At 37.8% G+C, this 19878-nt stretch overlaps 1 protein-coding gene across 2 annotated transcripts in view; it reads left to right on the forward strand.

The window, feature by feature from the left end:
• KCTD3 (potassium channel tetramerization domain containing 3) overlaps positions 1 to 16697 on the forward strand; it is a 49280-nt gene extending 32583 nt beyond the window's left edge. Inside the window, exons 11-18 of one of the 2 annotated variants that reach the window (XM_078078358.1) lie at positions 2494 to 2581; positions 2925 to 3041; positions 4850 to 5020; positions 8908 to 9063; positions 10658 to 10754; positions 13748 to 13932; positions 14019 to 14151; positions 14947 to 16697. In XM_078078358.1, coding sequence (XP_077934484.1) covers positions 2494 to 2581; positions 2925 to 3041; positions 4850 to 5020; positions 8908 to 9063; positions 10658 to 10754; positions 13748 to 13932; positions 14019 to 14151; positions 14947 to 15505 — 1506 coding nt within the window. In that variant the 3' untranslated portion in view covers positions 15506 to 16697. Of the gene's footprint in view, positions 1 to 2493; positions 2582 to 2924; positions 3042 to 4849; positions 5021 to 8907; positions 9064 to 10657; positions 10755 to 13747; positions 13933 to 14012; positions 14152 to 14946 lie in introns of both variants that reach the window. The other variant, XM_078078357.1, reaches the window with a different exon arrangement.
• The last annotated feature ends 3181 nt before the right edge of the window (positions 16698 to 19878 follow it).

Below are 19878 nucleotides of genomic sequence, written 5' to 3' on the forward strand. Positions count from 1 at the left end.
AGGGGTAGGCGTGAAGGAAGAGTGGGATTTGGGTCAAGGGTGGCAGAAAGAGGAGTAGGAAGGCTCTAATGTAGAGCCCATCTTCCCGGAGAACAAACGGTAGAGATGTTTGTCTTAGATGTGCCGCGGGATGCTGCCGGCTACTGCCTCTTTCATTGAAAAGGGGATCTAAAGGGAGAGGAATCTCATGCCCTTATCTGTCCCCATCCTCCTATTCTGAAGATTCTGGGCTCGCAGTTGAAGCTCCTTCTGGAGTGCTAGAACTACAAAAATGAACTTGGCATGAGAAAACTGGTCCTTGGTGCTAAAGTCGCCTTCCCTCCGTTCTTCAGACGTCTTCACTCATATGACTGAGAATCTCTCAGTGTCGCCCTGCTACAAAACTTGCTGGTTCTGATGAAACAGAAACCGGACCTGGGGTCAGCGCGGGGGGCTGGTAATTGAATCTTTGCACTATTTGTATGTCTGACACCAGAAGGTTCACGTGGAAGCGAGGGTCATGTGTCGGCAGCTTTATAGGAATCATTACTTCCAAGTTTCAGCTTTTGGTTAAATGTGTTCCTTTTATTTAGAAGGGACCCAGATGGGGGCGCTGATACGCCCGGTGTTCTGTCAGACATGCCCTTCCCCTACCTAACTCCTACTTGACTTGTTCGATTTTCAAGCTTTACCTCCTTTCTGAATTTTCCTTGATCTTTGCCCTTCTCCCCACATGGGACTGAGCGGGGAATCCTCCCTCCTCTCTGATTGTACCGCACACTATTTTAGTGCCCATCACACTGTGATTGTCTTTTTTTCCCCTCTCTTGCTCTCAGGTTTCTTTCTCGCCCTCAAGTTTCCGAGCTCTTACGGAGCAAGTGTGATATCTCACATCCCTCATGCGTCCAGTTACTCGTTCTCTGGGCCAGTACCTGATACGCGGGAAACAGTTCACTTAAACGTCGCCTCTGAAGTTTCACAGGCATCTCTGGCCCGGCTCTGCGTAGGGAAGATGCAGTGATCTTACATCGTGGCCGCTGCTCTACAAAACATTGTTTGTTTGTTTGTTACTCTGTTTTGTAGTAGAACTGTGCCCTTTGCTTTTCCTGTAGCACAAATACAGGCAGTTATTGATTGTTAACTAGACAGATTTGCTTGGAAAGCTGATGTTTTTATTCTAGTACTTGGAAAAAACAAAAGTTCAAAGGGACTTTTTTGTCTTGCCATTTCCTAGGAAACAGAGGTAAGGTCTTCAGCGGAAGGAATGGAGATAGAGAATAATACCATTTGTCAAAGACACGGTGGTGAATTATCCGGGGAGCAGGTGCTGTTTGGCGGTCATCGGTTTTCTAGCTGTAACACCGTCCCTACTGTGTGGGTTTGGGCAGAGGCCGTTTAATCTCTCCGAGGAGAGAGAAGGGGAAAGGAACCTAGTCAGATTAGGCCTTCAGTTTTAATGTATGCTGTGAGCTCACAGTCATGTGCAGAGAAAAGACATAATCCATCGGAATTCTGAAAGGAAAGTGCTGTTGTGGGAATAACATTTTATTTATTTATTTGTTTGTTTGTTCATTTTAAAGATTTTATTTATTTGACAGAGAGAGACACAGCGAGAGAGGGAACACAAGCAGGGGGAGTGGGAGAGGGAGAAGCAGGCTTCCCGCCGAGCAGGGAGCCCGATGCTGCTTTTCTTTTTTGCTTCCAGCTTGGCAACCTGGAACTGGAATTTGTCTTATTGCATCAGCCTACTCTGATTAGCCTAGCATTCATTCAACAGATATTTATTGAGTGTCCACTTTGTACCACTGTTGTAAGCACTTGGAATGCATTAGGAAACATAAAAGACAAGTTCTTTGCCCTAGAGGAGGGGCTCGATCCCAGGACCCTGGGATCATGACCTGAGCTGAAGGCAGACACTTAATGACTGAGCCACCCAGGCGCCCCGGAAATAGCATTTTTTTTTAAAAAAAAGCTTTAAAAGGAACTATATTGGGGGCACCTGGGCAGATCAGACCGTTAAGCGTCTGCCTTCGGCTCAGGTCATGATCCCGGGGTCCTGGGATTGAGTCCGTCCCCCCCCCGCCTTCCCCTTCAGGCTCCCTCTCTGCTCAGTGGGGAGCTTGCTTCTCCTCTCCCTCTGCTGTGCGAGCTTGCTCCTTCTTTAATAAATAAATAAATAAATAAAATTTTTAAAAGAAAAGGAACTATATTGGTAGTTCTTCAGAGTTCCCTGTGGAGTGTGTTTGTGTGTAAAGAAAGTAATTTTCTAAGTCCTATTTAGATATTAGTTAGGTTTTTTTTTTTATTTCCTTAGGTAATCTCCACACCCAGTGTGGGGCTTGAACTCATGCTACCAAGATTGAGTTCCATGCTTTACTGACTTAGCCAGGCACCCCTAGTGAGTTTTTTGTTTTGTTTTGTTTTAGTTAAAAGAGTCGAAATTTTGAGGAAGTTGATCAGGAAATATAAATGATAATTAATATCTAACATCTAATAATAATCTTCCTACATCAGGTTCAGGATGTTGTTCCTATAACGAGTTATGACACTGCTGGCTCATTCCTTCTACTGGGATGTAACAATGGATCGATATATTACATAGGTAAGGCTGTGGACATTTAGCCTGATCCTACTTAATACGATTTTTTAAAAATAAAATACTACCTTTTAAAATTTTAAATAGATATACTATTTTAATATTATTTAAAATTTTTGGGGCGCCTGGGTGGCTCAGATGGTTAAACGCCTGCCTTCGGCTCAGGTCATAATCCCGGGGTCCTGGGCTCAAGCCCCACGTCGGGCTCCTGGCTCAGTGGGGAGCCTGCTTCTCCCTCTCCCTCTGCCTCTCCACCTGCTCATGCTCTCTCTCTCTCTATCTCTTTGTCTCGAATGAATAAATAAAATCTTTAAAAGTATATATATTATTTAAAATTTTTATTTTTTAGATATGCAGAAGTTTCCTTTGCGAATGAAGGATAATGATCTTCTTGTAACCGAGCTTTATCACGATCCTTCAAATGATGCCATTACTGCGCTGAGTGTTTACCTCACACCCAAAACAAGTTAGTACCTGGCAAAATTCTTATAAATTCTTTACCTTTTTTTGAGAATATATGTTTGTTTATTGGTCTGTTGTGGTAGAACTAATCCAGTCCTTTCTTTTTGAGAACTGTAGTTCGAAAGATATCATCTCTCAGTCTGAAGTTTATATTTGGTTATGTATTGAAGCCAAACATGACCAATAAACAAGGATAAGTTGAGGTGGGAAATCAGAACTTTTCCTCTCCTGAGTTATATTTAAGTAAAACATGACAGTATTAACTAAAATTATTAAAAAAAAAAATCTGTACATTTACCTTCCTATTTACCATAGCTGATTTTGTTTTGAAATTAGGAGCTTTTTACTTTTTTAACCAAAAGTGAGAAAGCTTTCAGACTGTTAATCTCTTTTGGAAATTGCCTTACTTCCTTGGGAAACTTTTAATTTGTTATTGGAAAAGACATTTTTTTTTTGAAAGTGTAGTATCTGTAGCTTTCATGGTCTTTCCAAGGCCATTGCAATGAAATTTTATTAAGAATTTTTGTATTTTTTATATTTTTACATTCTAGATTGAAAGATAAAACATAAATGGGAAATTTAAAGTTTATCTATAATGAAAGGAATTATAGGAAATAGTAACATGGGTCCAGCAATACTAATATATTTGAATGTGGTCCTTCTATAAAATCATCACTTTATTGAATTCATTGAAGGAAATCATCTTCAGTGTGAAATATTCTAATGTATGCAGATGATTTTGAGTAATATTATAGTAGGATTTCAGCTATCTTGTGCTAAAGTGGGTCCACAAACTGCTCTTTTTATTGATGGTCTTCCATATTGGCTGCTTTTGTGCATCAGTTGACAGAGTTGAGTGGTTATGACAGACAGTATGGCATGGAAAGTTTGAAATATTTGCCATCTAGCCTTTTACAGAAAGTTTGCTGCCCTCTGTTCCAGAGTGAGATGTGCATTTCTTTTCAATCTAATTAAAAAGGGAGGAAAAAAACTTGCAGTGGCAGGGGGAGAATGGGGTCACTTTTTAGGTTAGAAGTGTTTCCTGTGGGATGGTCTTTCTCTTTTGATTCAAGTATTTTCAGGTGAATCAGGAAAAATAACTATTAAAGCTAAATGGTTCTCTGTGAACCTTTTTAAGTATAATGGTCACTGAACTCCATTCTGTCTTTAAATATGTAATGGAGTCTGGACACTGGTCTTAAAAAAAAAAAAGCCACAGGTGAACTTGACCCAGTGAGCTGTGCATAATTAGAAGAGACACCATAGGTAAGTATGATGTAAGCAACGTCATGGGTGTATTTGTTTCAGAGCTAAGTATTTTGAGTCTATTAAATAGTATATACATGAGCATTCAAGAAAGAATCAGTAATATAGCACAAGGAAAAGTAAAACACATGGGTTTTCTAGGCCGGAAGTGATAATGGAATATTGCTTTAGAAATACTGTGTTACGTCGGTGGCATTCTTAGCATGTCAGATTTACTAATTCTTTAAACATTTATTGAGGACCTGCCATGTCTCCTGCACTCCGTGAGGTGGTTGTGATTCAGTCTCTGTCAGTAACAAGTGGAGAGAGACTTGGAAATAGAGGAGTGGGTGTTGCAGTTGCTGTGATAGACCCTAACAGACAGCCCAGGGGAGGGCTGCACAAGTCTACCTGGGAGGGCAGGCTGGGAAAGGACTCGTAAAGGAAATCATGATTTTAATACGGTGTCTGTGCCGGGCTGGATTTGGGGCTCAGGAAAGCGTTTCTCCCAGGGCAGCTTTCTGTCGTCCTCTGATGCGCCCCCTTTCAACTTCTGACCTCGTGTAGGTGTCTCTGGTAACTGGATTGAGATCGCCTACGGTACGAGTTCTGGCGCAGTGCGGGTGATCGTGCAGCACCCGGAGACGGTGGGCTCGGGCCCGCAGCTCTTTCAGACTTTCACAGTTCACCGAAGTCCTGTTACAAAAATCATGCTGTCCGAGAAGCATCTGGTGTCAGGTAAAGTCCTGGTGAGGAGGGCGGCCCCCTGTAAAACCTCGTTGCCTTGTGGGTCGTTTTCTAGACTCCTACAAACGGAAAGAATAGAAAAGCACTGCTTTGTGTTAGAAAAACATATTAGAAGAAATGGTAGAAAAGTTTAATAACTGAAGAAATGTTATGGTTGTCTTCTAAAATTTTTTTTTTTTATTTTGCCTGGTTGTAGTATACATACATTTAGGAAAGAGTTGACCGTATCTTTTATTTACTCTCTATTCTAGTATTTTGTTCTCATGGCATATTTAGAGAAGTTTACGAAGTATGAATTTAATATAAATTTGGTTGTATTGTCTTAAGGTTTAAATAAAACTAAAGTTGTAGATTTATGGGTGTATTTGTTGTTTGATCATTTTCTAAAAATATTAAAAACTAAGAAATATATAAAGAGATTATTTGAAGAAAATTACATTTTTGTGTGTTTGTTGTTCCTTAATCATTAAATTTTTTTAAAATGTAGGTACTGATAAGAACAGAAAGTGTAGATACTAATTAGATACTTAAATGATACAGATTTTTAAGCTTAATGAGTGTGACACACGAAGTATGACGATCACACAATAAAATTCCATTGATGAGGTTCATTGTATGTGAAGATTTCTAAAAGGCTTTAATTTTATTTTGAGTCCAGTGTGTTGGTAGAGCCTGCTTTTACATTAGATCTTTTGTAGATTAGTTCCTGCCTAACTTAAACTTTTTATAAGCATCATTTTCATCTATCAAGTTTGTTTATATGAAGACGACATAATATTAAAAGGTGATGCATCTTTCACTAATCTCTAGTCTGAGTAAACACTAAATGGAGCTGAAGTACCTTGTCCATGGATGGATGGGTAGGTGGGTGGGTGGATGGATGTGCTTTTATTGATATCTAATTGAGTATAAAGTCAGATGGTTTTGAGTATAATTATGCCCCCCTGAAACAATCCGTCTCCTCTTCAGGTTTTCATACAGCAACTCACCTGCCCCACTGAAGAGTCTTTGTCACGCTCTTGCTGGTTCCTCCTCTTTTGCACAGTTACTAAGTGTGGGGTTGCCTCAGCGCTCTTTCCTCGATTCTCCATTCTTCTTTGTAGTTTTCCTGTGACTTGAGTGTTACCGTCTCTGTGCCAGTGACCCCCAGACTTTTTCTCCACCTGTGACCATTCGCAGAGTTCCAAACTTGTGTATCTAGTGTCTGTCTCTGGTTGTATAGACACGTCAAAATTTACCTGGATAAATAGTACTTTTGATATTTCTCTCAGAAGCCCTCTTAGTATATAGTATCACCATGTGCTCATTTCCTCAAGCTGAGGACCTAGGAACCACTCTTGGTTCCTCCCTTTCTCTCATCTCCACAAACATGTAATCTGTCAGTAAGTCCTTTCAGCTTTGCTTCAATGTATGTCACTAATCTGATCACTCGGTGTCCATTGCTGCCCAACCTGGTAGTTTTATCATTTCTCCCCTACATCACTGAGCTCAAGTTTTTTGCCTGTTTCTCTCTTGCCTCTCTATGGTACATGTTCCTTATGGTACATAGAGCCAGAAATATCTTTTAAAAATGTAAACTGTATCTGATTCCCGATGGCTTCCGATTAAATGCAGGATAAATAAACTAATAGGGTTTTTCCAATTATGGGTCCTGTCTTTTCAAGCCTCTTTTCCTCTCTACCCTTCACGTCACTTTTCGTATTGCTCACAACAACCTAACCCTTTGGCTTTTTGATTTCTTAAAAATGCCTCAGAACTTTTGCACTTCTTTTTATTTGAAATGTTTCACCCCTAGATATTTGTTTGGCTGCCTTTTTGTCATTCAGGTCCATTTCTAGTACCTCCTCAGTGAGGCCACCCTGTCTCAATTAGCCAAACCTCTATCCAGGTCACTTTCTCTGTCACCATCTCTATTTGTTTTCTTCATAGACTTATCACTGGATCATGTTGTTTTGTTTGCTTGTTTGTCATCTGTCTCTCTCTTCTGGAATGTAAATTTTACAGTAACAGAAGTTCTTACTCTGTTCTCAACACTTACCGTACTTCTTGACACATAAAAGATGCTGAATAAATATTATGTAAAATGAGGTAATTGGATCCTGTGAGAAAATAAGACTGTTGTGCAAGGTTATTGTGATGTTTAAATGACCATACTTAGACTCAGTAGTAATTGCTATTATTTTGGTGGTGGTGATGTTATTTCAGGATGAGGTGCCAGAGAACTGCATAGTGAAATGTGCATTTTAACATCAAATATTTCATGCAGGATTGAAATTTAAATAAATTTGTCAAGAAAAATGTCCAGTTGAGCTAAAAATCTAGAGTATTTTTATGTTTACTGAGTTACATTATTCTGCCACCTGGTGGATATCAATATATATGTAACAACATTCTTTTTCTGATAGTGTTAGTTTTCATGTCTTAAAAACTTAAGTGATTAATTTTAACAATATAGTAATAATTGCCTACTGAATCACTTAAAGTGTTTAAGGTATTTTCTTTTCTCTTTAAGGTATTTTTCTGAATCCTAGTAAGCTTAATAGTGAAATCAGGAAATTATTTTCCATGAAGCTGATTAAACAGCGAAGAACTAAATGTCTCCTTTTTCACCAGAAACCGGCATCCTGAGACATGAGAATTTTGTTACATAAGTAAACACCTGTATACTTTGAATTTTTATTGCTATTTGTTAAAATTAAATTTCTAAAGTTTTGTTTAAAATTTGCAACTATGGCAATTTACCCAGTAGGAAAGGTGTGTGTTTAAGAAAGTTTGGATACTTTCTTAGTATTTACTGGTGAGTTCATAGCTCATTGCTAATAATAGCACATTCTCTGGAATCCACATAAGTTGCACTTTTCCATTAAAAAGGAATGCCACAAAAGTACATTTTTTTTTTTCAAAAGTACATTTTTTAAATAAGGCATGCCACAAAAGTACATTTTTTTACATTAATAATACCAGTTGGTTTATATTTTCTTTTTCTTTTTTTTTTTAAAGATTTTTATTTATTTATTTGACAGAGAGAGACACAGCGAGAGAGGGAACACAAGCAGGGGGAGTGGGAGAGGGAGAAGCAGGCTTCCCGCTGAGCAGGGAGCCTGATGCGGGACTCGATCCCAGGACCCTGGGATCATGACCTGAGCCAAAGGCAGACGCTTAACGACTGAGCCACCCAGGCGCCCAGTTTATATTTTCTAAAGGAGTAGTTACTCAGATGAAAAAACAACAGAGGTGGGGTACTTGTTAGATATCTCAATATATATCCACTTAAAATTATTTACATTAAAAAAGAAGCTAGTTGTTTCTTAAATGCAGACTCTCTTAGTTTACATAAAAATAGTTCTTAACTTTATTTTAATTTTCCCTAATATAACTAGGAATGGGTGATACAAGCTTTTTGCCAAGTGTAATTTGTACCAGTAAATTTTCAATAACTCCTGATCTAGGTTGTTTAATATTTAACATAAGCAGTTTCAGTGGTTGAAAAAAATAAACTAGGCAACTCATTTACTATGTAGTTTAGCCACAGAACAGAATAATATTCAGCATCTTTTCTCTTGCACACACTTTTTTTTTTTTTTTTTTTTTTTACCTTTTTTACATTTATATTCTACAGGCTACTTTTATAAGGACCCATGGATTTACTTACATATCTTATATTTGTAGCAAGGTAAACTGTAATCAGTTCTTTCAGTTTTGTTGGCCAGGTACAGATTAAGCATAATTATAGGATAAGTATGTCATTTGCCACTCAAAATATGCTGTGATCTATTTAAGATAGATCATAGTTAAAAAGTTAAAATGTGTTTATAAAAGTGATTTTGTTGGTGCTTTTATAATCTATATTTAACAACTTTTTTTGTTTTCTTTCCTAGTGTGTGCAGATAATAATCATGTCCGGACATGGACAGTAACACGATTCAGAGGAATGATCTCTACTCAGCCAGGTTCTACTCCGTTAGCGTCGTTCAAGATACTGTCTCTGGAGGAGACAGAAAGTCATGGAAGCTATTCCTCTGGAAACGACATAGGTGGGTGAGATAATTTGGGGGCATTTTCAAATACTTTATGGGCAACCCAGAAGTAGTATGTTAACTGTAGTAGAAACCTAAAACTGACTCTCAGATATAAAATTTTTCACTTTAATTTTGAAACTCATTTAAAACAAATTCAATGTGTTTCTTACTTAGTTCTATAAATTCAGATTACAGCATTTTTTGTTTAAAAAGTTGAGAGCAAAGTTTTCATCTATTTATCATTTCCTTATTTAAATGATATCTCCAAATGCTAACCACTTTAGTTTATAATTAAAAGCTGTGATAGCTGTGCACATTTGACACTTGAAATTTTTTTTCCTCTTATTGCTGATAATCTGAAAATAAAATTTGAAGCTAGAAAAGGGCCGGCACTTGTCTTGACGACATCATTATGGCTTTCAGGAAATGATATATCACAAGGCTATGATTTCAGCAAAAAGTATATGAAGTTGGTGTGATTTGTCCCTCGTGACACCGTATGACACATGTGCATATGGATTCTCTCTCTCTCACACACACACATGCACGGTCTTCACAGAGACAGATCATTTTCCCACATCTTGGGTGTGAACTCCAGTTCCATTAGGCAGGACCTGTGAGATCTTCGGTTCACTAATCTCTTGATGCCTTACTTTTCTCATCTATAAAATGAAGATAATAATAGTGTATCCCTTATGTGGTTGTCATGATGATTAAAATGAGTTACTTGCAAAGCACTTACTGTGGCACATAGTAAGATAGTGTAGGTATTTGCTAGCTAATAAAGATGTTGTTCCATTTATTAATTAGGTATGATTCATGTAAGGTAAAATTATGTCATACATCACATACTTTTTGTGAATAATGAGTTGGTATTATTTTAGCTAATGAGTATGATAATGAGAATTACTAGAATTTTATGTTTAAGTTTTCCCTGAAACACTTTTTTTTTATGTTGTTCAGAATCTTTCTAAAATACATGAGCTATTTACCTGCCTTGCCAAGTACAATCAAGTAAAAATAATTGAATCTTTTTTTTTTTTAATTGAAAACCTTGCAGGATGCAACAAGCTTTTGATTAAAATTAATGAAGTTGTACTTTATTTCTTTAAGAGAAATAAATATATATAAATAAATATATAATATATATAAATAAATATGTGGCCTTACAAAAAGAAAAATCTGTAATACATAATTTTACTTATATATCCTTTTTCTGAAGTTATAAGAAACCGAGCACATTCTCAAAGATAAACGATGTAGAGCCTATATTTTAACAGGTCTCATTCTAGTACTCTTACTTAATGTATAGTCTTATGCAAATTAATGCCGTCAGCTTTAATGGCCTTAGTGCATAAAATATAACTTGAAATATTAATGTATTTTTAAAAAAGGTTTAATGCCAGTTGGAGTACTTGCAGTCCTTCCTTCTGTGTCTGACGTGGACATGGAATGCACAATACAGTGCATATCACTATAGTCATAGAGTGATAGCATGAAAAAATCCTTTTTTTCCCCCCTTTGGTATTGATATTAACGTTCCTTTTGTTCAATGAAACCGACTGAATTTCAGTTAACTTGTTTTGACGTTGTCTGTGTTCTGACCAAGGGCCTTTTGGAGAGCGAGATGATCAACAGGTGTTTATCCAGAAGGTTGTTCCCATCACCAACAAACTGTTTGTAAGACTCTCATCGACTGGGAAAAGGTAAGACTTTACTGTAGAGGTGTTTATATTCAGAAGTCACTTTTGTCTTAAGGAACCTGTTAAATAATTTGGCATACTGATGAAAGAGTACTACCAGAAACGAATTGTTGAAAAAAGAAATCTAGTCATTATCTTGTGATTGTTTTAGCTTAAGATTAAGACAGAGTATTTAGGCCTTATCCTCTAGCATTTATTTAAGATTTTCACTGATGCTGTGGACAGTTAAGAAGGACAAGTGAGAGATCAGGAAGCCATGAATTTGATGGCAGACAGCTGAACTAAATTCTAATTTTGGTACTTGCTCTTACTAGCTATGTAAATTCAACTTGTTACTTTGTTTCTCTGAGCCCCCAGTTTCTTTATAAAATAAAGTTCACCTACCTTGGCAGGATGTCATAAGATAGAATGAGTTAAAAACATGAAATATCTTGTGTGGTCCCTGACACTAACAGATGCACAATAGAAGTTATTTTCCCCTTCCTTTTCCATTTGAGTGAAATTTGACTTCTTTTAAATTATTACATATAGCTTCAAACAGATTGAGTTGTACATTTCTCTTCTTTAAAAGCATAAGATCTTTTGCATGCAAGCAAGTGAAAAAGGTAGAATTCCTATTAGTAGTCATTAAGAAGGTTATGGATTTTCATATTAATGTTACAGATGCTACTGATATTGTTACCCTTCAGCGTTTGGTCTCTGATATTTTAATGAATAATCTCTTGGAGATATATTTTCTCTCCATCAAAGTCCATTGCATGTAGTCATCAGCAGTTGTTAATTGATCCCAGAAAATGATTTTTATATACTAAACTATCTTTTTGTCACCTTGTTTTTTTTAAAGAAAATGTGTTAGAAGCCTGTAATGTAGTTAGAAGTTAAATTATCTTGAGAAATGTTATAAATCATTGTGATTTATTGTGTTCTCTGCATATTCAGTGAAGATGCTGCCAAACCTTTATTAAAACTGCTGCATAACGTCCTCTAACGATGTAGTATTTCATATCCTTGTTCAATTCTAGTGTTCTCCCTCTTCTGATACTTAAAGATTTATTTACTTATTTTAGAGAGATCAAGCAGGAGTGGGGCGGGGCAGAGGGAGAGGGAGAGAGAAACCAAGCAGACTCCGCACTGGAGTGTGGAGCTGACACGGGACTCGATCACAACCCCGAGACCAGGCCCGAGCCTAAGCCAAGAGTTGCAAGCTCAGCCGACGGTGCCACCCAGGCCCCCCCTCTTCTATCACTTTAAACAGTAGCAGTGTGTTATAATCAATTATAATCTCTGCATAACAAAACAAATTTCATAATTTTTACATTACAATTCCAGTGGAAAAGGTATGTTTATAAAAATAATCCGAAATACTTCATAGAATTAAATAGGAAATCAACCCTTTAGGAAGCTAATGTGAAGCAAAGGTTTTGTTTAAAGACAGTTCAGACAGTTCAGATTCTTAATAGTGAGAAGTAAAATGAAATCAGGTTTTATTGAAAGTGGGCAGGGAGCAAACCTTGTCAACATTTTAAAGGAAGCAGTAATTCTAAGGAATCTAGCCCACAGGAAAAACAAAAAGCAAAATCATGTTTGTTTTCAAGCACATAGGTTTATAGTGTTTCATTTTAGTTTATTTTATTTTAAATGTAAACAGTAATCTAGATTTAAAAATATTTTATGTCAATTTACAGGTGTTATTAAAAATAAATATAATTCACTATATTAAGAAAAATTGTGATCATCTTGATAAACACAGAAAAAACATTGATAGTTCACCCATTTATGATTTTTAAAAAAGGAATCTGAGTGCTTAAAAGGACAGATTTTTTAAATCTGAAAATAATACTTATAAAAACAATTACAGTAAACTTTATACTCAATGGTGAAATATTGAAAACTTTTCCCTTAGATTAGGAGTGAGACTAGGATAGCCTCTATCACTGTATGTGGGCATCCAGTAGTTAACCCCTCTCCCCTGTCATCACTTTTTGCCCTGCCTGCTAGGAAGCTCAGCTGCTTCATATTCTATTTTTATGTTTCTTACGTTGATCAGGATTGTATTTCCCCTTCCTCCTTTACTTTTTGACCTTGCATTTGCCTGGTACTAATTGTTCTTAATTTTTTTTTTTTATAAGCCCCATCTGTTTTGAAGTAGTCTGGGAGAAATAATTCAATCAAGTGCAATTCAGTCAACTCTTAAATGACTGGCAAATCATTTGCTGACATTATTCCTTGGTTTCCTCGTTTGTCAGATGTGGATAATTGTTCTTAGGTTCTTTTATCCTTTATGAAAATCAATGAAGTAGTTATAAAAATGCTTCAGAAAAGTTAAGAATATTATCCTAATGGAGGATGCTACTTAGACTTCTCCATACAACTATACATTTTTTTCTGGTTTCAGACTTATAATTTGCACATAAATTTTATTTTATTTAAAGATTTTCTTTATTTATGTATTTGACAGAGAGAGAGACCGCGAGAGAGGGAACACAAGCAGGGGGAGGGTCAGAGGGAGAAGTAGGCTTCCCGCTGAGCAGGGAGCCTGATGCGGGGCTCGATCCCAGGACGCTGGACTCATGACCTGAGCCAAAGACAGCCACTTCACTAAGCCACCCAGGTGTCCCTGCACATAAATTTTAATGACTTCTCAAGGTCTTCTAGTTTCATGCCTAGTTGCTTTGTTTCTTTCTGCCATTTTAGTTTTATAACTTCCTTTTAAAGAATTACTCAATTCCCATCAAGGTTCTTTCTGTTTTTCTTTTAAGGTTGACTTAAATTATTTGCATTATTTCAGTTATTTAAATTATTGTTTTATAAGCGCCTTTTCTACACACTCAAACAAGTCTTGAATTTTATTTCTGTCGACTTGCCTTGAACATTTTAAATGTCTTACATATATAATGTCTTCATAAGGAAGCAATTGATTTCAAAAATCTGACTTACAAAGTGTTAGTTGTTGCCCATGATTTACAGCTATATATATATACGACTATCTTTTGCAGGATCTGTGAGATCCAGGCTGTTGACTGCACAACAATATCGTCATTCACCGTGAGAGAATGTGAGGGGTCGAGCAGGATGGGCTCCCGGCCCCGGCGCTACTTGTTCACGGGCCACACGAACGGCAGCATCCAGATGTGGGACCTGACCACCGCCATGGATATGGTGAACAAAAGCGAGGAGAAGGGTAGGTTCCGTGCGGGCAGCTGTTGGGCACAGAGTGAGCTTTTGACAGAAGTGGTGGTAATGAGGGTGTGTTTCCCGAAGACGCAGGCGGTCCCACTGAGGAGGAGCTGCTCAAATTACTGGATCAGTGCGATCTGAGCACGTCTCGCTGTGCGACTCCTAACATCAGTCCGGCCACTTCCGTGCTTCAGCACGGCCGTCTCCGCGAATCCAGTTCGAGGTGGGTGCCAGGGTTGGGTATTGTGTCAGAAGTTCAACTGATTGCTTTTGGGAAAATTGGCTGAGCTGCCATAGTCACATGGTTGTTGAAAGCCATGTTGTTCAAGGTACATTTTTCATTCAGACTTCATGTTGGTACTCAGTTTTTAAAAAAATTTTGCTAAATTTCTCATCCTCAAGCATATCTGATTCTTTTCATAGAAGAACATATTTTCCCTTTAATACTTGTGAATCGCTGCCAATCTGGATGCCTATTATGCGATCAAGAGTTCATTCAAAGGAAATTAGAAAAACCACATGTCACCTTGGACAGTATGTGGAACTTTTGTCCCTATTGCCTTAGGGGCATATTAATCAAAGTGATTACATCATCTGTCTCATCTTACATTTAGTTATTATGTACTTTTAATACAGTGGCATAGTATATCTTCTAGTTCCCACATTTTTAAAAATTCCAAAATTTGAGCTGAGGACCAAATACTAAATTATACTAGTTCCGCATTGGTTTTAAAGGCTTTTTTCCCCCTTCGCTTTTTTCAGCTATTCAGGAATCCAGCTGGACTGAATATATGTGTGGTGTTATTTGCACTGGTAATTTGATACACATAGACCTATGCACCCACTAATGCATAATATATAGAGTACTTACTAAGTAAATTTTTGTATATAGAAATAAGGATATATCATTCTTTAATATTTAAATAATGTCTTTTCATTGGTAGTTAATTAATGAGATGTGCCCCTGAAAAATCCCAGAAAGAAATCTGAACTATAATTTTTAAAAACTCTGTTTCAGCCTTCAGCTCCAGCACCATGAAACCATCCATGAAGCAGCTACTTACGGTTCCATGAGGCCTTACAGAGAGAGTCCCTTGTTAGCAAGAGCAAGGAGGACTGAGAGCTTTCACAGTTATAGGGACTTCCAGACTATTAATTTGAACAGAAATGTAGAAAGAGCTGTCCCTGAAAATGGTAACGTGGGTCCAATACAAGCTGAAGTAAAGCGGGGAACAGGGGAATGTAATGTATCGGAGAGAAAGTCTCCTGGAACAGAAATAAAAAGTTTGAGAGAATCAGATAGTGGATTGGAAGTGCATAAGATAGCTGAAGGTCTAGAATCCAAGAAGAGGTCCTCAGAAGAAGAAAATGATAATAGAGTGGAGTTACGGAAGAAAGGGGGATTTGAAGGAGGAGGATTCCTTGGAAGAAAGAAAGTTCCCTATCTGGCATCATCCCCGAGTACTTCTGACGGAGGAACGGACTCACCCGGTACTGCATCCCCGTCTCCTACGAAGACCACTCCATCTCCTCGGCATAAAAAAAGCGATTCTTCAGGTCAAGAATACAGCTTGTGAAAACTCACCAAAATAAATAGTTGTTTTGTTAATTTAGATGAAAGTTCAAAACTTTACTGGATTTCAGTACATTAGCTTTTACACCAAAACTTTACAAATTAAAACTGGAGTTCATTCAGTATCTTTTTAACAGAATTACCTGGAGTAAGGAGATAAAATAATTCTATCTCTTTGGACCTTTTGGAAAGTTTTTTTAGTTTTACAAGCACATTTAACAGATCATTTGTAAAGCAAGAGTCCATTTCAATGTTCAGCTACTCTCTGGGTTTTGGAAGCAATGTACCAAGTCTTCATAAGATGGTGCCCACTGTAGATGAGCATCCCTGAGGGCAGGGGACCAACAGATTGCCTTCCTAATCTTGATTATGCTTGAGATTTGTCTTTCATTGTTACGTGAAGCGAATCACATTAAATCTCTTTGGATAGTCTCCCAACACTTATTGTGATTGCCATGTGTTTACCAGATACTTAATGAGGTGCTATGTTTGTGAAAAAATATCATCTAATTCAGAAACACTATTGATGTTGAACACCACATTACACTGTGTAGTAGGCAGTCCCTTCAGGTATTTTTCTTAAATCGTGGGTCATTTTCTGATTCTCATTTTTGGAGTTCTTAAATCTTAGCAAGCATCACCAATATTAAATACCCAAAGTCCATTTAAACTTTCTTTAAAGTTGGAGCAATTATCTGTGTTTGAACAGATGAAGTAAAAATGATAATCAAGGTTAGAGCTGTGAGTGCCCAGAAGGGAAACCGTACTAGTTGTCGGTCTGCCTTGTTTGATTTAGGGGCCGTGTGTTTCCCGCCCAACTATTAATAATGAAAATAATTAAGTCAGAATGTGGCCATTTTATTAAGCTTCTGAGACTGCAGTTCTCAACTTTTGGTTAAAGGTTTTGGCTGCTATACAAATGTTATTTTAAAATATATTTTGAATTATGAGAACAAAAATTTTTTTACCTTTTTTTTCATTTAATTGGAATAATTGTCAAGTTTCTGCACATAGGGCAATTGTAAATTTAAAGCATTAAGCATTTACTGGTGAATAATGTATATATTCCCCTTCCAAGAAATATAAGTGAGTGAAATTGAAATAAATTCTTTAAAGTTTACTATATTGCTAGTGGTTTCACAACACCTCTCTTGTATTTATTTATCAATGAAGTCTAATAAAAATGATTAAGACTATGTGTTCTTGGTTATTTAAGGAGTAGTTATGCTGTTTGAGGTACACCTTCAAAGTACACCTCGTTGGTTCGAGTCTCCTTCCCATGGTCAGAAGGGGGGAGGGCAGAGGGAGACCGGAACACGGCACGAAGGCTGACTTACATTCTCACCGAGAGGAAGAGTCCGGCAAAACCTCACTGCCATATTGCTAAGGATTTGTCATTCTCTCTGGAGCCTTCTTTCTCCTTATCACAGTCATGTAAAAGGTGGGTGGGCAAGTAAGAAAATGAACGAAAAAAATGTATTTAACCAGCCTTTTCCAAGAGTAAAAGGCCATGGGGGAGGCAGGGGTGGAGGAGACTATTACATAGTAAAATCCCATAAAAAGGCAACTCACTCTACCACAGGTTGCAGTCTACTACGAGTCAGATCTTTTTTATTTCGCTCACTCCAAGAGTTTGAACCTTGATGCTCAGACAGGGGTTTGAGTCTAGCTGCCATTGGCACCTTGAGCAGATGATCCTTGCCAGGCCTAAGCATTTTCCTTCTGCCTACCTCATTAGGTATTTTTGTGACCGAAAAAAAGAAAACAAACTTGAGCTGAATCTGTATACTTCGTGTTTGATGAAAAACAAGAACAGAATTAGAATTCTCACGATGAAGAGAGTGTTTCAACTAATTCTGTACTTGAAAGCAGTTCTCAGAAGTAGTGTCGTACCTGTTGGATAGGTATTGCCCCCCCCATTTCATAGATGCGATCACTGAGGAGAAATAACTTAGCCAGCCCCAAGGCTTGTCAGCTACTGAGCCAACTTTGGAACCCATGTCTGCCTGTTTTGGGAGCCTGTGGTCTTGTTCCTGGCTTTCTCGTCAAGGCTGAGAACATGACATTGACCTCAGCGTACGCACAGGAAACTGCCGGGGCCTCCCTCCAGACCTGCCAAGTTCGAATCTGGTGGGCGGGACCCACACTTTGAAAAAAAGCGCCACCGTTGATCCTAATGGACACCGATGGTTGAGAGATTATCCAGAACATCCCGTTTTCTTAAATGGGCTTACCTTTATCATCATTATTTATGTGTAAATTGTAAATCTAACTCAGAGCTATTAGTGTGTTTTCATAAATCAAACTTGGTTTACATTGAACAATTAAGCAAACCATCTTGAGATGAATTTACATGATATTTGTGCATTGGAAATAAACTACTCATGTGACATAATTAAGTTCCTTATCACTGAATTATTCCATCTGGCCTATGTTTTATTTACAGGTTGTTCAAGAAGAATTATATTGATGCCAGCATGATTTTTAGATCAGCATCAGGTACGCTGACAGATTCATATTTAGGTTTTCCATTTAGTGGAAATGACAACAGATCATCTATAAATACAATTTTTAATAGAGCTTATAAAAGCATAGTTACGCACTCTTACCAAACAGCTGATATTAGGAATAACAGTAGTTCCGAAGCTGGGAATGTGGCCTCTGCAAGTGGTCAGACCTGTGTCAGGAGATTTAGAACCAACTTAAAGGGATTCGTAGAGACCTGCTCTTCGTTTGCTCAGTCCGGGAGGAGTGGTGCGCCCGATCGCTCAGCCCATGAGCGCCTCCCGGTTGCTTTCCACCCCTGGCTGCCCACCCTGGAACCCCCGAAAACTTTGAAAAGCACTGATGCCTCAGCCCGTGGCAGACAATTGAGTCAGCCTCTAGGGATGCGTCTACAGTTCAACGAGGCTTGGTACACAATACCACTTAAAATAACAAAATCTTGGGCTTCTCTGAAAGAGAGGAAAGTAAGGTTCAGAGTGTTACAGGGGGGCAGTGTTCTTGGTGGGAGCCGTACAAGCTTCTGTCCAGCTATGGGATCACAATGTAAATGATGCAGCTAAGTGAATTCATGTAATAACTAAATGTCTAATTAGCTTAAATGGAGAATGATTTAATATAAAACCCCCTGCACTTCTCTATTTGTGTTCTTTGGGTTTTAAATTGTGATAGGGGGTGCCTGGGTGGCTCAGTTGGTTAAGTGTCTGCCTTCGGCTCAGGTCGTGATCCTAGGGTCCTGGGATCGAGCCCTGTGTCCAGCTCCCTGCTCTGGAGGGAGCCTGCTTCTTCTCCGTCTACCTCTCTTTCTCTCTTTCTCATGAATAAATAAATAAATTCTCAAAAAGTAGCAATGTGAGGAAACCATTTTATAAAAAGTTTTCAATTGTGATAAAGGTATCTAGTTAATTTTTCAAAAATGAGGAAGACCTCAATCTCCTAAATCCACCTGTGACCAGCAAATCATACTTGCAGAAGAGTAGACCCAGGATAAAGATGCAAGTTTATAACTGAAAAAAAGCACATTTTCCCTACGTACCTTAAGTAGCTCGTGTGACTCAGAAACTCAGCCTTGGTTAAGGCTCACTTGTACCAGCTTTAAACAACTTCTTGACCCAGAATCAACAAATGGAATTAAAACCAGTAAACTAAATTAGCCAATCCCGTGTTTCCATTTAAGAAAATATAAAACTTTTGGCGAGAAAAAAAAATCTTATAATTTGTACATCCACTGCCAACGGTGCACAATTATTTCAGATTCGTTTGCTTATAGTAGTTCTAACAAGGGAGCAGAACTTCTGTTTAATACTGGTATGTGCTTTTGACACTTAGAGTTGGCAAGGTTTGTTGGGAGTTGATCAGTCTGACGAGCTGTTCTTCCACAGATTTGGTTAAAGCCTCAGTACCCCCCCCAGAGTCCACAATCTGACTTGTTTTGAGGCAGAATAATGTTATCCCTTATTTTACAAATTTTTGCTAGTTCAGCTTTGGGAAAATCCACCTACCCCTGGATTAACTCACAAAATGCTGTCAGACAATCGTGTATGAGACCTATAGATTCAAAATAGTTTCCTGGCATCATTAAGTAGACCTTTAAGAATAAGGAAGACAGGTGTTTTTGTTTGTTTCATTTTGTTTTGTTTTGTTTTTTACGTTGTTTTCCGTGAAGAACAAACTTAAATACCTTTAATTTTATGTTGATGACTTAGAAAAAAAATGTCTTTTGCTGTAGGACTTTTACCAATGACTAATTCAAATAGAGCAGATGACAAACTTTGACCCATGGAAATTGGAACTGTGGAATATCCTCCGCTCTTAGTGACTCGAGGGCTAAAACAGAGAGTGAAATGAAGGGACACAGTCCAGAGTAATAGACAC

Source organism: Halichoerus grypus, chromosome 7, assembly GCF_964656455.1.
Source record: "Halichoerus grypus chromosome 7, mHalGry1.hap1.1, whole genome shotgun sequence".
Classification (NCBI taxonomy): domain Eukaryota; kingdom Metazoa; phylum Chordata; class Mammalia; order Carnivora; family Phocidae; genus Halichoerus; species Halichoerus grypus.